This window comes from Pelodiscus sinensis, chromosome 1 (genome assembly GCF_052426305.1).
Source record: "Pelodiscus sinensis isolate ZL-2025 chromosome 1, ASM5242630v1, whole genome shotgun sequence".
Taxonomy (NCBI): domain Eukaryota; kingdom Metazoa; phylum Chordata; order Testudines; family Trionychidae; genus Pelodiscus; species Pelodiscus sinensis.
Genome location: NC_143052.1, coordinates 315,111,750 through 315,127,871, shown reverse-complemented (window position 1 = coordinate 315,127,871; position 16,122 = coordinate 315,111,750). Strand labels below are relative to the sequence as shown.

General features: G+C 46.5%; 1 protein-coding gene across 1 annotated transcript in view; it reads left to right on the top strand.

Annotated features, from left to right (window-relative positions):
* The window catches only part of LOC149525869 (protein mono-ADP-ribosyltransferase PARP4-like), an 87,234-nt gene extending 82,267 nt beyond the window's left edge, over positions 1–4,967 (top strand). Inside the window, 2 exon segments of the mRNA XM_089775612.1 lie at positions 929–1,058; positions 3,581–4,967. Coding sequence (XP_089631738.1) covers positions 929–1,058; positions 3,581–3,755 — 305 coding nt within the window. The 3' untranslated portion in view covers positions 3,756–4,967.
* Positions 4,968–16,122: the final 11,155 nt, after the last annotated feature.

Here is a 16,122-nt window from a genome sequence, read left to right as displayed (position 1 = left end):
CTTCGGGGTGGGGGAGCGTGGACGTCTCCTCCTGCCCTGTGAGCAGTGCGCGGCACTTTGAAGCGCTGTGTGCTGCTCACAGGGAAGGAGGAAGCTTCATGTGCTTCCCCCTCCCCCAGTCCCTAATTGGCCTGAGAGTAGGGGAGCAGCAGGGCTTCCGTGGGCCGGATCAACTCTCTTGGAGGGCCGGATGTGGCCTGCAGAGGCTCTTTTGCCCACCCCTGATTTAGCACAATGGGATCCTGGTCCATGGCTGGGGCTCCTGGGACTACAGTAATACAAGTAATAAATAAACATGCATTCTGTGTCATCTTCCATCCCACACATACATTCCAAATTATACTGATGTGCTGCTTTTCCCCACCCCTTCCCATTATGCTGGTTACATCTTTTGTGTACAAATTTCCTTCTTCCTTTTCAGCTGCTGCTCTGTGCTGCTGGCAGGCATAAAATGAACATGAATACTAGGGGATAGTGCTTAAAAGGTGCGGGGAGGGGATGCAAACTGATCAAAAATAAATATTTGGCTGCAGTGCGCACTTTAATCACAGTCTTACCAGACTGCTGCTCCAGTGCTCCATCAGAAATTAGAATTCCCTTTGGAGTTTGCAAAAAGAACCAAGTGAGACATGATGGAAGAACCGCCTCCCCCCGCCCAAACTGCACAAGTTCAGCAGCACACTGCCAGCCCTTTGAGTTCTGACTTCAGTTCAGGAGTGAACCATATGTCTGTGAAACTAGTTTTAAAAAACCATGGATTCATGCATGCATTGGGTGATGAAACAGAATTAAACAGCATTAGGATAACTAATTTTTGTGTGCATGACTATCACTTTGCCGGCAAGTACTACAAAATATTGAATATTAACTTTCTTTTTTGACAAGTAACAATTCTACTATGAATTATGCCTATTTCTCTCCTTTTTAGGTCCTAAAGGAAGAGAAGTATTACAAATGATTGCTACACTTTTGGTGCTGCAGTTCATACGTTATAAACAGCAACTGGAAGGGATAACTTTCAAATCTCTAATGAAACTGGACGATTCACCCACTTCAAGGTGTGCATGCATGCATTAAATACTTAATTTATTAATGTTAATTGCTTAACATTTTAACATGTACAAAATGAATACAGGCTGTGCTAAACCTGGGCTCTGGTCCAGCAGCATTTGTGGTTTGGCAGGACTATGGATGTTGTTGAACCACAGAACCTAGGAACAGGGAGGTCTGGTGGCAGGGCTGGGCCAGCAACTTGGATGGGAGCCCTGTGATGGGGGAAGATGTCCCAGTGTAGAGCTCCGGCCCTGGCAGTAGCAGGGCCAGCAGGAGATGGGGAGCTCTGGTCTCAATAGCAGCAAGGCTACCAGTGGCTGGGGAGCTCTGATCTTGGCAGGCAGGGACTTCTATCCCCAGTGGAATCAGGGCAGGTGGCAGCTGGGAAATTCTGGCCCCAAGAAGCCCCACTGAGGCAGCGGCAGTGGAGCTGGTGCTGAAGTCCAGTGGTAGTGGGGCCAGGGCCAGAGCCGAAGTCCAGGGGCACTAGGGCCAGGAGAAACAGCCATCAGTAGGGAAGGGCATCTCACAAAACTAAGTGATTGGGCAACAAAATGGCAAATGAAGTTTAATGTGGGTAAGTGTAAAGTAATGCATGTAGGAAAAAAAAACTATACATATAGTATGATGGGGGCTAATTTGGCTATGGGTATGTCTACACTACCCTCCTAGTTCGAACTAGGAGGGTAATGTAGGCATACCGCACTTGCAAATGAAGCCCGGGATTTGAATTTCCCGGGCTTCATTTGTATAAGCCGGGCGCCGCCATTTTTAAATCCCGGCTCGTTCGAACCCCGTGCCGCGCGGCTACACTAGGCACGGACTAGGTAGTTCGGACTAGGCTTCCTAGTCCGAACTACCGTTACTCCTCGTGGAATGAGGAGTAACGGTAGTTCGGACCTAGTCCGAACTACCTAGTCCGTGCCTAGTGTAGCCGCGCGGCACGGGGTTCGAACGAGCCGGGATTTAAAAATGGCGGTGCCCGGCTTATGCAAATGAAGCCCGGGAAATTCAAATCCCGGGCTTCATTTGCAAGTGCGGTCTGCCTACATTACCCTCCTAGTTCGAACTAGGAGGGTAGTGTAGACATACCCTATGACAAATCAGGAAAGAGATCTTGGAGTTATCGTGGATAGTTCTCTGAAAACGTCCATACAGTGTGCAGCGGCGGTCAAAAAGGCAAATAGAATGTTAGGAATTATTAAGAAAGGGATAGAAAATAAGACACAGAATATCTTACTGCCCCTGTATAAAACTATGGTACTCCCACATCTTGAGTACTGTGTACAGATATGGTCTCCTCACCTCAAAAAAGATATTTTGGCCTTGAAAGGGTTCAGAAAAGGGCAACTAAAATAATTAGAGGTTTGGAGACGGTCCCATTTGAAGAGAGGCTAAAGCAACTGGGACTTTTCAGTTTGGAAAAGAGGAGACTGAGGGGGGATATGATAGAAGTATATAAAATCATGAGTGGTATGAAGAGAGTGGATAAAGAAAACTTATTCATTAGTTCCCATAATATAAGGACTAGAGGACACCAAATGAAATTAATGGGTAGCAGGTTTAAAACTAATAAGCGAAAGTTCTTCTTCATACAGTGCATAGTCAACTTGTGGAACTCCTTGCCAGAGGAGGCTGTGAAGGCTAGAACTATAACAGAATTTAAAGAGAAGCTAGATAAAGTCATGGAGGTTAGGTCCATAAAAGGCTATTAGCCAGGGGATACATGGTATCCCTGGCCTCTGTTTGTCAGAGGCTGGAGATGGATGGCACGAGACAAATCTCTTGATCATTGTCTTTGGTCCACCCCCTCCGGGGCACTTGGTGCTGGCCATTGTCGGCAGACAGGCTACTGGGCTAGATGGACCTTTGGTCTGGCCCAGTACGGTCATTCTTATGTTCTTATGTTAACAAGTGGACTCACAAATGGACAGATAGACAGACAGACAAACATTTCTAAAATATATAGTAAGATTTCATGCCACAAAGGTCCCTGGAGTAGCTAGTGCACATTAGAGACTCTGGCACTTGTATACCTTAATTTGTATTAATGCTAATGCTTGAATTAAGCTAAGGTGCACAAAGGCACCCAGTGCGAATTAAGCGTGTTAACTCATGGAGTTTGTGCAAAGAAAATAGTGCACTTAAAATTCACACCCTATTTTATTCTGGACTAACACCCCCATGAAGACAGGCCCAAATATTTGTGGTGAGTTTGACCTTCTATCTCTTTCTGTATGACAATGCTTCCTGGAAAGATGAAGAAAGCAACTCAGGCTAGACTTTGTTTTTTTTCTTGAAATCCCTGCCTCAAGTTATAATAAAGAGATCTTTTGTTAATGATTGGGTTGGAGCAATTTTTTAAAATATTTTTTCCACCAAGTGATACGTTGGCAAGGACAAGATTTTCTTCTAGTATCCTTTTCTGCATTTGATTGTATTTGGTTTGTAAAACAGCTGCAATAGCTGCTTGGTCAAGTCACTATGCTCATATTTCAATATGATCACATTTTATTTCTATATACAGTGCTATTCACTGGGCTTTTGCTTCAGTAAAAAAAGCAGTGGAATGGGTAAGAAGAGTTGACAGACAATTTCCAGCCATCTGCCATCGACTTGAACTTGGGAAGGATTGGGACTCTGCCACAAAGAAGTTGTTGGGTATTGAGTTAATCAACACCAACTTTCCTCCAAATATTTAATCATAGGAGACTTACATAAGGTTAAGAAAAGCATTAACTGCTTTACTCATTTTGCAATTATTAGACAAATTATGGGATTTCACTGCATTAACAGAGGCAATTTTCATTTTATATTGTACCTGTATAACTACTGAGTAGTTTTAATATCCAGGAAATTAACCAAAATGTGGAAATGTGGGGTCTTGTTTTATATTATTATCAATAAGGAAAGAGTGTGATTTTAAATTTAAATAGAGTGTTTTGGTAAGAGTAAACATACAATACACTTCACTGTTTAAAACTCCAGTATCTGGCTTCTATGATAATTTTAATTGAAATTCACCATTTTGTAGTACTAATGCTTTTACAATATGTTTAATATGAACTTGATTTCCTCTATAAATTTTATCCAATTCTTTGGATCAGTACATGTAAAAATCTGTAATGTAATAGAGGAATTACTCAGCAAGGAAATACTTAAATACACTGATGTTGATAAGTGTAAGGAACTGAATAATAAAAAGCAAATAAAATTGTTTATTACATTTCAGAGTTTTCACTCAGGTAGTTAGATAATTAGTTCAATTGAGTATCTCACTGAAATGCAGCCACTAGTAACTGCATATCTGTGATAATGATTAGGGCAGGGCCGACTTATCCATTAGGCACAGTAGGCATAGTGTCCAGGGCCCAAGGATACTTTTAGGGGCCCACGAAAATGTTTTAATTTCTTTTAAAATCAGAAGGAAAAAAATGAACTTTTAGGGCCCACGAAAATCTATTAAATTTTGCCTAAAACAGAAAAAAAAAGTTGAAGTATTTAAAGTTATATCAAAAATAATTTTTAATATTGATATTATTATGGTGGGAGGGGCCCACGAAGGCAAAAGTGCCTAGGGCCCACAAAAGTCATAATGGGGCCCTGGATTAGGGGCATAGGCCCCTTGCATGTCAGCAGTCTGAATCATTAGATGCCCAACTGCTTCTGGACATTCTTTCTAACACAGACATTGCCACTTTTACCTGTCTTTGGGATCTTGTAGCTGGATTTCTGCAATGTGTTTTAAATTGAACTGAATTTTAGATAATGAGGAAAATGCTGCAAATGCAAACAATGGTTATCTGCTTTTTCAGAGAGACAATACAATATTAAAAATCACACTCTGGTTTGAAAAAGTTTTATCTACTATACAGTTTTTACAATAAACACCTAATGATGACTACTCACTAAAAGTCATTTTTAAAAGAATATTTTTCTAGCTTTCTTTTCAGTTTGTTGAACAGCTTTTTCCACATAGGTTCCTTTGTTTGTGTTGGTCTTTTACACAAGGGGGAGGGGGAGGGAGGGAGGGAGAGAGAGAGAGAGAGAGAGAGAGAGAGAGAGAGACACACACTCTAAAAAAAAAAAAAAAAGGAAATGTGTATTGCATAGTCCTGATTGTTTGTTTGCCATTGGAGTCACTTGAGTATGAGTAATTTTACCAGATGTGCCATACTTAGCATAGGCAATATGGTCACCATAGCTCTGAGTTACTACAGATAATTATTTCCCAGGTTTTTGACTAGTGAGTGTTGCCAAAATATCATTGTTTGATTAACCCCATATTTGGGATTGGGAAAGAATTTTCAATGGGCCAGATTTGCAGAGACCTTGGGGATTGGGTGGGCAAGGTTGCCTTCCTTTGCGGCATGGGGCATGGGTCACTTGCTGGTTTCAACTTGTGTAAATGGTGGATTCTTCATAACGTGGCATCTTTAAATCACGATTTGAGGACTTCAGTTACTCAGCCAGAAACTGGGGGTCTATTGTAGAGTAAGGAGGATACACGTACTTCTGGAAGGGAAAATCTTTAGATTAACCTCAATTGTATGGAGTAGACTTTGCTATTAAGGGCAAGCTCGTAAGGTGCCTCTCTGAGCTGCCAGTAGGTGCCTCTCTGAGCTGCCATCAATGAATGGCTTATGACACTCCGAATGAGGCTCACCAAAAACCAACAGGTAACTATTGTGGGTGCTTATGTGCCAACAATGGACGCCGATGAAGATGTAAAGGAAGATTTCTACTCTCAGCTGGAAACCATTTTATCAGAACTTGTGGTTCAAGGATCAGCCTTATCAGCCACCTGAGGGTCCATAACTCCCATGGAAGATGATCATACTCGGCAATGAGTGATCACCCATCATCATCATTACAGAATTGGATGGATGTTGTTCTGTGGCCTGCAATGTCCAGGAAGTCAAACCAGATGATCATGATGGTCCCTAGTGTTCTTAAAGTCTCAGTCAATGAAACTTCCTTTTGACTTCCTCTTGAACTCCTGATCTCAGCTCTAGCCCCTGACTCTGAGTACTGGTCTCTGACTGCCACTGCTTTGACTCCTATGCATGACTGCTAAAGCTATGAGTCTAGGGCGTGGCTACACTGCAGGGCTTAGCTCAAAATAAGCTACACAAATTGAGCTACATCAATTGCATATCTTATTTAGAAATAGCTTATTTCTACACTGCACTTATTTTAAAATAAAGCACTCTTCCTCCAACTTTCCTTATTCCTCATACAATGAGGCTGTGTCTAGACTGGCCAGTTTTTCCGGAAAATCAGCCGCTTTTCCAGAAAAACTTGCCAGCTGTCTACACTGGCCGCTTGAATTTCCACAAAAGCACTGACGATCTCATGTAAGATTGTCAGTGTTTTTGTGGAAATACTATGCTGCTCCCATTCAGGCAAAAGTCCTTTTGCGCAAAACTTTTGCACAAAAGGGCCAGTGTAGACAGCTCAGCTTTGTTTTCCACAAAATAGCCCCGATTGTGAAAATGGCGATTGGGGCTTTTTTGCGGAAAAGCGCGTCTAGATTGGCACGGACGCTTTTCCACAAAAAGTGCTTTTGCAGAAAAGCATCCGTGCCAATCTAGACGTTCTTTTCCGAAAATGCTTTTAACGGAAAACTTTTCCGTTAAAAGGATTTCCGGAAAATCATGCCAGTCTAGACGTAGTCGCAGGGTTACAGAAGTCGGTGTAAGAAGTCCTCCAGGTTGACAGTATTTTGACACTATTTCAAAATAACTGCCTGCTGTGGAGACACCGACTAAGTTATTTTGGAATAGCGCTTGTTGTTTCCAAATAATGTTGCAGTGTAGATGTACCCTAAGAGGGCTTTATTTGGGGAAGGGTGGTATTGTTATGCCAACAGAAAAACTCTTGGGTGTGTCAGATGCCTATAAGCTAGGGGGCTATGCTGACACAGCTATTTCAACACAGGCTCTGTAGTGTAGATGCACTCCTCATGTCCAGGAATTTGGAAATATACTGTTCTCAGGACTTTCAGGGTTTGGTTTGTTAGCCTCTTTGCCTCATTCTGGGGGGCTGTCCCTGGTGTGTCTCTAGCAGTCTGCTGACTGGAGTTCCTTTCTCCTGCCTGCTCACTCCTTTTTAGCAGCCCTACCAGTCTGCTTTCCAGGCTTTTGAGCCTCCCAGCTGCTGTTAACTTGCCAATCAGGAGTGGCTGTTAGTGCCTGCATTAATTCTTTGGTGTCTGAGCTAGTGTGCAGGAACATACACCCAATGGCAGATTCCCTTTGAAACTCCTCCTCCAGCTGAAGCAGGTTCTTCAGGAGCAGTAGGGCTGGATCCCAGCAGGTCAGGACAGCTTTCTAACCCCTCCTGACCCAGTGTGGGGTTGGTTCTACAGCCCATCAGAGGTACCCTAATAGGTGCAACCCTGCAAAGCCTTGGGCACCTGATGATGGGATTAGATGGATTGGAGCTGGCACATCCCCAGGGACATGATGTCCTCCTGTCTCAAGAGAACAAAGGCATGTCTGACTTGGATGCCCCTAGGAATCAGGGAGGATTCATGTCAATTGGTAACCTAGGAGGGAATCATCTTCCTCTCTAGTGACCTCCAGTGCCAGACCCCTCCCACACAATTGTAGGAGGAGCTCCTACCTCCATTCCCCCTGTCTCCCTATGACAGCAGTTCCTTAGCAGCTTCTCGTTGTAAGATTTCTCTGGTTTTGGTGGCCAATCTCAGAGGATTTGGTGAGTTTCAGCAGGGCTCACATTACCCACTGGGAGCCAGACTCAGATGGGAGGAGTATCATTTCTTCAGGGGTCCCACTGCCTGTCTTCTGTCAGTGTCACTTTTCTATTGGGTCCCATTTCCCAGCTGGATTTCCTTACTTCTTACATAGCAGCAGTTATTAAGAGCCAGTAATTCCCAACACCCCCCACAACCTCCTTGCCCAACTGGCTGATTTCCTTGGTTCTTACGGATGGACAATCACAGATAAGACACCAAGTTCCCTAGTTTTGGGGAACTGTGCTGAGTTCTAATGGAAGGGAAAGACAGGAGCTCCATCAGCATTCTACTGTCAGCTGACAGTCTCCCCTGGGCCAGGAATCTTTCTCTCCCAAGTCCCTCTGCTGGAGACATTGGGGGAGAGGAGCTGGAGCTAAACACTCAGCTCCTTCTACCTCCAAGGGATCCTGGAGCAAAGGGATGTGAGCAGGGCCTTCCATGAGGACTTGCATCCCCAGCTGCTCCAGGATGGAACCCAAGGGATCCAAGAAGGGACCCAAGGCCAGGCATGAACCTGGCTGGAGCAGGGGTTAGACCATGGTCCCCTTAAAGTCTCAGAATCTCCACTGAACCATGAGAAGATGAACTTGCCTCAAGTCTCATTCCCTTTTCTGACTCTGCCTTCTTAAGGGGAACACTCCTATTTGTGGCTGGGAAACGCACGTCTGGGGAAGGCAAGGCCCCAGCCCCACCTCCAGCCCCACCCCTTCTTCTGAGGCCCCCACCTCTCCTTTGCCCCCATGGGAAGTCAGGGCAGCACTCCATGAGTGTGCTCCCCCTCCCAACTATGGGGAGAGGAAGGGGAGCAGGCAGGTGCGCGGCATGGCTCTGGCATAGCCCCAGCCTCCCCAGCCCCAGAGAGGGAGGAAGGCACGTGGCATGGCCCCAGCCTCCCCAGCCCCAGAGAGGGAGGAAGGCACGTGGCATGGCCCCAGCCTCCCCAGCCCCAGAGGAGGTCAGAGGACGCGTGGCATGGACCCAGCCTCCCCAGCCCCAGAGGTCAGAGGACGCGTGGCATGGACCCAGCCTCCCCAGCTCCAGAGGAGGATGGCGCCACATGACCTGGCCCATCCCTGCCTCTCCAGCCCTGGAGCATAGGGAGGGCAGGCTCTGGGGGCAGCAACACTCTGCCCAGAATGCCTTCTGCAGGCGCTCTGGGGGCAGAGTGTGGGCGGGACTATGCCTGCAGTTTGGGAAGGCAGAGCTTTCCTCTGCCTTACATATCTCATGCCCATGAACGCTCCCAACCCCAAACCCTTGCAACTGCAGGTTCTACAGCCGATTGGAGTCATCCTGCCTATGCCTGGCATCAGGAAGCTGGGATCAGAAGTCACATGTCAAATTCAGGTTGGGGAATGGTAAATCAAAATGGGCTCTGCTGCTCCTTACAGCCTTGGCTTTCTCCTGGAACACTCTGGACCTGATGCAGAAGTTGACACTCTGGGGGAAGGAGGCAGATGAGTATGCTGTGCAAATGAGCCCATTCCCATCCCTGGGTCTGGGACATTATGCTCAGGGTGGAATATCTGTCTGATTAATTCATCATGGTGCTTGAGAAAGGGATTGTCACAATTTGTCTTTGTCTCTCTAGACTGGGACAGTGTTCAGTGTCTGGGCTGGTTCCATCCTTTCTGAACTTCTGTTCCATTAACAGCTTTCATCAGGATGGAGACAGACCCCCTTGCCTCTCACTGGCTTGCCCTTGGTCAACTGTGAGGAGAATTCCCACCTCAATTTCAGTGCCAGTAGCTGAGAAGAGCTGATTCCCTTAGGGCCCTTCTGGTTCACTAGGAAGAAGTTTGTGACTCTTCTATGAGCACCAGCTCCTAGATCTCATGGCAAGCACAGGGAAGATTGGCTAGAAGTGGGGGATTTGAGACTGCCACTGCCAAAACTAGCCAGGGCCCTGACTTGAAGTTCCATCTCCTTCCCCTGTCCCTGAAGAAGGAAGGGCCCAACATAGCACTTCCCTGACTGCCCTGACCAAGGATGGCCAATAGGGAAAGCAGGCTAGGAGGACATATTAGAAAAATGTATTTCCAGGTTCTCATTTTCAGAACTGTTCAGTGCTAAAGTAAAACTGATCCTGACCATGCTCACCGCCAAGATGTATTGGAGCCTGTCTGTGTCTGGGGACAGTTGGTTAATTAGGAAAATTTCTCTATCCTGTCAATAGCTTCCTGCTCATCCAATAAGCAGTAAAACTCTGAAAAGTGGGAGGCTGAGAAGTCTCAGGAGATATCCCAGATGTCCCAGGTCACCATCAGGAAGAATCAATCTTAAAGCAATTCCAGACCCATCTCTTTGTGAAGGCCTCGGGCCTCGGCACGGGGTTCGAACTAGCCGGGCTTCATTTGCTACTTCGAAATAGGAGGGTAGTGTAGACATACCCCATGACAGCCGCGCACTTCCTGAGCAGTTGGAGCTGACTTCTACTCCCCCCCGCCAACCCAATTCCCCCTCCCTTCCCCTCGCCCAGAGCCAGGCACTCCCCCCCTGCTCTAACATAAGGCTTGGAGCCGGAGCCACCGCTGCTACCGGCACACATGTCTCCCTCCAAGTCCTGAGGTGCATGCACTGAGTGGCCAACTTTGAGCATGCTCTTGCTGGGATGCCATGCACAGGAGAGGGGAGGGGCTGTGAGCAGAGCGGCGGTCTGTGAGCACAGGCTGGCTGGGATGCTGAGTGCAGAGGGCTGGATGTGAGCACGCACTGACTGGGACGCCATGTGCGGGAGGAGAGGGGGGCTTTGAGCAGAGCGGTGGGCTATGAGCACACATTGGAACATGGCTCAGAGCAGCCCACCCATGGGCAGCCTTGTGCAGAGCATCCAGCCTGAGCAGTAACATCAGGAGCCACAATTTTTTAATCAAAGAGTTGCATGCGGGGGCCACCCCGGCTTAAGATAAGAAAGAAAAAGATTATTTTAACAGAATTGTTTTGACCGTTGCAGATATCTAAAACTCTGGTCTTAATTATTTGTTTTTAAATCCTGTGTTACTAATTAATACATGGTAAATTGTATTGCATTAAGACCAGATCTTTGCTATGCGATAGAGTTCTGGCTCTTATGAGTTAGAAGTAGCAAGTGATACTGTTTTGTAGGATAAAACCTTCTTTGCAAGCTCTTTGAAACATGCATCTCTGTGTTAGAAAGGATGATGATACATGTACTCCAGAGTCTTAGAGGGGTAGCACTGTTAGTCTGTAACTAAAAACACTTAAAAACAATGGTCCTGTAACACCTTAAAGACTAACAAAAATATATAAGTAGTATCATGAACTTTCCTGAGCACAGTCCACTTCTTCAGCCATGGGTAGTGTTAATTTTCTTTTCATTTGATTTCATATTAAATAATCATAAGTATTGCTCCTTGTTAATTTTCCCTTGTTTTAATATATTTTCTTCCACACTTATGGACCACTTAAAATATATATTTATATCTATGATTTGTGTACGTACAGGTGGGTACACATCCACATACTACCTCAATATTGGTGTTGCACCCAAGAAATTTCACCCTGTCCAAAAGAAAATTCAACCCACCCAAGGATGGAAACTCTTACATGGAACATTCTACCATCCCTGGCAGTGAGGCTGGTAGCAGTAAGCCCTTCTAAATAGTAGGAATTGAAAGGGCTTGCAGCTACTGTCCCCCACTAATGTGATGCCTGAGAGCTGCAAGGAAGGCCTCGCAATCCCTTTCAACTCCTATTTAAAAGTTCTGCCCCTTATATCCGAGGCCCTGCCACTTCCAAAGCGGTCCATGACCACTTCAAAAAAATTTGAAGTGGCCCCCATTCAAAAATTATTGCTCACCTCTGATCTACAGCAACAATTCCTATCATCACTGTATTAAGTCTGCACTGAAACAGAGTTGTAGCACTCCTGCTATGCTACTATAGCAATTTTAGATACTCCTCGGGGAATTGTGCACCACCACACAAGTGCAGAATTAATGCCTCCCCAATTTTCCTCTTGCAGCTTAATTGCTTCTCATGGGGAGGCAAAGGGAAGCTGCAATTACACATTTCACCCACAAGGGACTGATGTGCCAGAAGAGAGAGCAGTTAACTAACTTAGGGTATGTCTACACTACAAAGTTAATTCGAACTAACAGACGTTAGTTCGAATTAACTTTGATAGGCGCTACACTAGCAAATCGCTAGTTTGAACTTAATTCGAACTAGCGGAGCGCTTAATTCGAACTAGGTAAACCTCATTCCACGAGGACTAACGCCTAGTTCAAATTAAGTAGTTCAAATTAAGGACTGTGTAGCCACTTAATTCGAACTAGTGGGAGGCTAGCCCTCCCCAGCTTTCCCTGGTGGCCACTCTGGGCACCACCAGGGAAACTCTTCTGCCCCCCTCCCGGCCCCGGAGCCCTTAAAGGGGCATGGGCTGGCTACGGTGCCCGTGCCAGGTGCAAGCCTGCCAGCACCCAGCCAGCACACCCTGCACTTGGCACGGCACGAATCAGCCACCCGCTGCCACCCAGCTCTCCGCCTCTTCCCGGGACCAGGCTGGCGGCTCCCGGGAGCCTGCCCAGGTCCGCAAGAGGCGCCCGCCTGGTCTAGTACAGACATCGTGGACTTGGTGTCCTCTAGTCCTTCTATTATGGGAACTAATGAAGAACTTTTCTTTATGCACCCTCTCCACACCACTCATGCTTTTATAGACCTCTATCATATCCCCCCTCAGTCTCCTCTTTTCTAAGCTGAGAAGTCCCAGTCTCTTTAGCCTCTCTTCATATGGGACCTGTTCCAAACCCCTGATCATTTTAGTTGCCCTCCCCTCATAGACTCATAGACTCATAGACTTTAAGGTCAGAAGGGACCATTATGATCATCTAGTCTGACCCCCTGCACAGTGCAGGCCACAGAATCTCGCCCACCCCTCTTAGAATAATCCTCTCACCTATATCTCAGATATTGAAGCCTTCAAATACTTTGAAGGCCCCAACATGCAGAGAGTCCTTCAGCTGTGATCTGTGCCCAATGCTACAGAGGAAGGCGAAAAACCTCCAGGGCCTCTGCCAATCTACCCTGGAGGAAAATTCCTTCCTGACCCCAAATATGGCGATCAGCTAAACCCTGAGCATGTGGGCAAGACTCACCAGCCAGACACCCAGAAAGTTCCCTATAATGAATGGTCAATTAGTTACCAAGATCATGTTATTTCATCCAACCATCCCCTTATCATAGAATCATAGAACTGGAAGAGAACTCAGAAGGTCGTCAAGTCAAGCCCTCCGCTCTAGGCAGGACCAATCCCATCTAAATCAACCCGGCCAGGGCTTTGTCAAGCCGAGACTTAAACACCTCTAGGGATGGAGACTCCACTACTTCCCTAGGTAACCCATTCCAATGCTTCACTACCCTCCTAGTAAAATAGTTTTTCCTAATATCCAATCTGGACCTCTCCCACCACAACTTGAGACCATTGCTCCTTGTTCTGCCATCTGTTACTACTGAGAACAGCCTCTCTCCATCCTCTTTGGAACCTCCCTTCAGGAAGTTGAAGGCTGCTATCAAGTCCCCCCTCACTCTTCGCTTCTGCAGACTAAACAGACCCAAGTCCCTCAGCCTCTCCTCGTAGGTCATATGCTCCAGACCCCTAATCATTTTGGCTGCCCTCCGCTGGACCCTCTCCAATGCGTCCGCATCCTTTTTGTAGTGGGGGGCCCAGAACTGGACACAGTACTCCAGATGTGGCCTCACCAAAGCCGAATAAAGGGGAATAATGACATCTCTGGATCTGCTGGCAATGCTCCTCTTAATGCAACCTAATATGCCATTAGCCTTTTTGGCTACAAGGGAACACTGTTGACTCATATCCAGCTTCTTATCCACTGTAACCCCCAGGTCCTTTTCTGCAGAACTACTACTTAACTGGTTGGTCCCCAGCTTGTAACTATGCTTTGGATTCTTCCGTCTTGTTGAACCTCATCAGATTTCTTGTGGCCCAATCCTCCAATTTGTCTAAGTCACTCTGGACCCTATCTCTGCCCTCAAGCGTATCTACTTCTCCCCCTAGCTTAATATCATCTGCAAACTTGCCGAGGGTGCAATCCATCCCCTCATCCAGGTCATTAATAAAGATATTGAACAAAACCGGTCCTAGAACCAAACCTTGGGGCACTCCGCTAGAAACCGACCGCCATCCTGACATCGAACCGTTGATCACTACCCGCTGGGCCCGGCCTTCTAGCCATCTTTCTATCCATCTTACCGTCCATTTATCCAATCCACATTCCCTTAACTTGCTGGCAAGAATATTGTGGGAGACGGTATCAAAAGCCTTGCTAAAGTCAAGTATATCACATCCACTGACTTTCCCACGTCCACAGAGCCAGTTACCTCATCATAGAAGCTAATCAGATTGGTCAGGCATGACTTGCCCTTTGTGAATCCATGCTGACTATTCCTAATCAGTTTCCTCTCTTCCAAGTATCTCAAAATGGATTCCTTAAGGATCCCTTCCATGATTTTTCCAGGAACCGAGGTAAGACTGACCGGCCTATAGTTCCCTGGATCGTCCTTCTTCCCTTTTTTGAAGATGGGCACTACATTTGCCTTTTTCCAATCATCCGGGATTTCTCCCGACCTCCACGACTTTTCAAAGATAATGGCCAAAGGCTCCTCAATGACATTTGCCAACTCCTTCGGTACCCTCGGATGCATTAAGTCTGGACCCATGGATTTGTGTACGTTTAGTTTTTCTAAATAGTTCCTAACCTGTTCTTTACCCACCAAGGGCTGTCCATCTTCATCCCATCTTGTGTCATTTAGCGCATTAGTCCGGGAGCCCACCTTGTCCGTGAATACAGAGGCAAAGAAAGCATTGAGTACTTCTGCTTTCCCCACATCATCTGTCACTAGGTTACCTCCTTCATCCAGTAGGGGCCGCACACCCTGTCTGATCACTTTCTTATTATTAACATGCCTGTAGAAACCTTTCTTGTTATCCTTCACATCCGTAGCCAATCGCAATTCCATTTCCGCTTTCGCCTTCCTGATAACCCCCCGGCATTCTTGAGCTATACATTTATAGCTCTCCCTGATCATTTGTCCAAGTTTCCACTTTTTGTAAGCTTCCTTTTTGTGCTTAAGTTTACCAAGGATTTCCCCTGTAAGCCAATCCGGTCTCCTACCATGTTTGCCTCTCTTGCTACGTGTCGGGATGGTTACTTTCTGTGCCTTCAATAAGGCTTCTTTAAAATACTGCCAGCTGTCCTGGACTCCTTTCCCCTTCATGTTAGCATCCCAGGGGATTCTGCCCATCAGGTCTCTGAGGGAGTCAAAATCTGCTTTTTTGAAGTCCAAGGTGTGTATTTTACTACTCTCTTTTCTTCCTTTGGTCAGGATCCTGAAATCTACCATCTCATTATCACTGCCTCCAAGGTTGTCACCCACCTCTACTTCCCCTATTAGTTCCTCCCTGTTTGTGAGCAGACGGTCAAGCTGCGCATGGCCCCTGGTTGGATCCTTTAGCACTTGTGTCAAGAAGTTATCCCCAATATTGTCCAAAAACTTCCTGAATTGCCTGTGTACTGCCATATTGGTTTCCCAACAGATGTCAGGGTGATTAAAGTCCCCCACAAGAACCAGGGCCTGAGATCTGGAAGCTTCTCTCAGGTGTCCGAAGAAAGCCTCATCTACCTCATCCACCTGATTCGGTGGCTTGTAGCAGACACCAACCACAACATCACTGCTGTTGTTTGCTCCTCTAAACTTAACCCATAGACTCTCAACAGGTTTTTCTCCCTCTTTATACTGGAGTTCAGAGCAGTCATAGTGCTCTCTTACATATAGTGCAACTCCTCCTTTTCTTCCCTGGATAGGGCCAAGGAGGAGGGGGACTCAGGGCTGGGAGTGGTGCGTGGTGCAGCTGGAAGTGCCACCTCAGGTCTCAGGACCTCGGCAACCTCGGGAGGTGGGTGGGTCCTGGGACAACAGGAGAAGCAGGAGCAGGGAGGGCAGTGGGAGCAGCGGGGACAGGGACAGGGACAGGAGCTGGGTGTGCCATCATTTCATATATGGTAGCACACATGTTTTGGCTCTGCTGCACCATCTGAGCCCATATTTGGGTCCCATCTAGACTGCAAGCCTCTTTCGAAAGAGTTTTTGCATTAAAGTATTTGTGCAAGAGAGCGTCTACACTGGCATGTACTTTTGTGCAAGAGATGTGCTTTTGCGCAAAAGCATCCGTGCCGGTGTAGACGCTCTCTTGCGCAAGAAAGCTCCGATGGCCATTTTAGCCATCGAGATTTCTTGCACAAGAAATTCATGTTGCCTGTCTACACTGG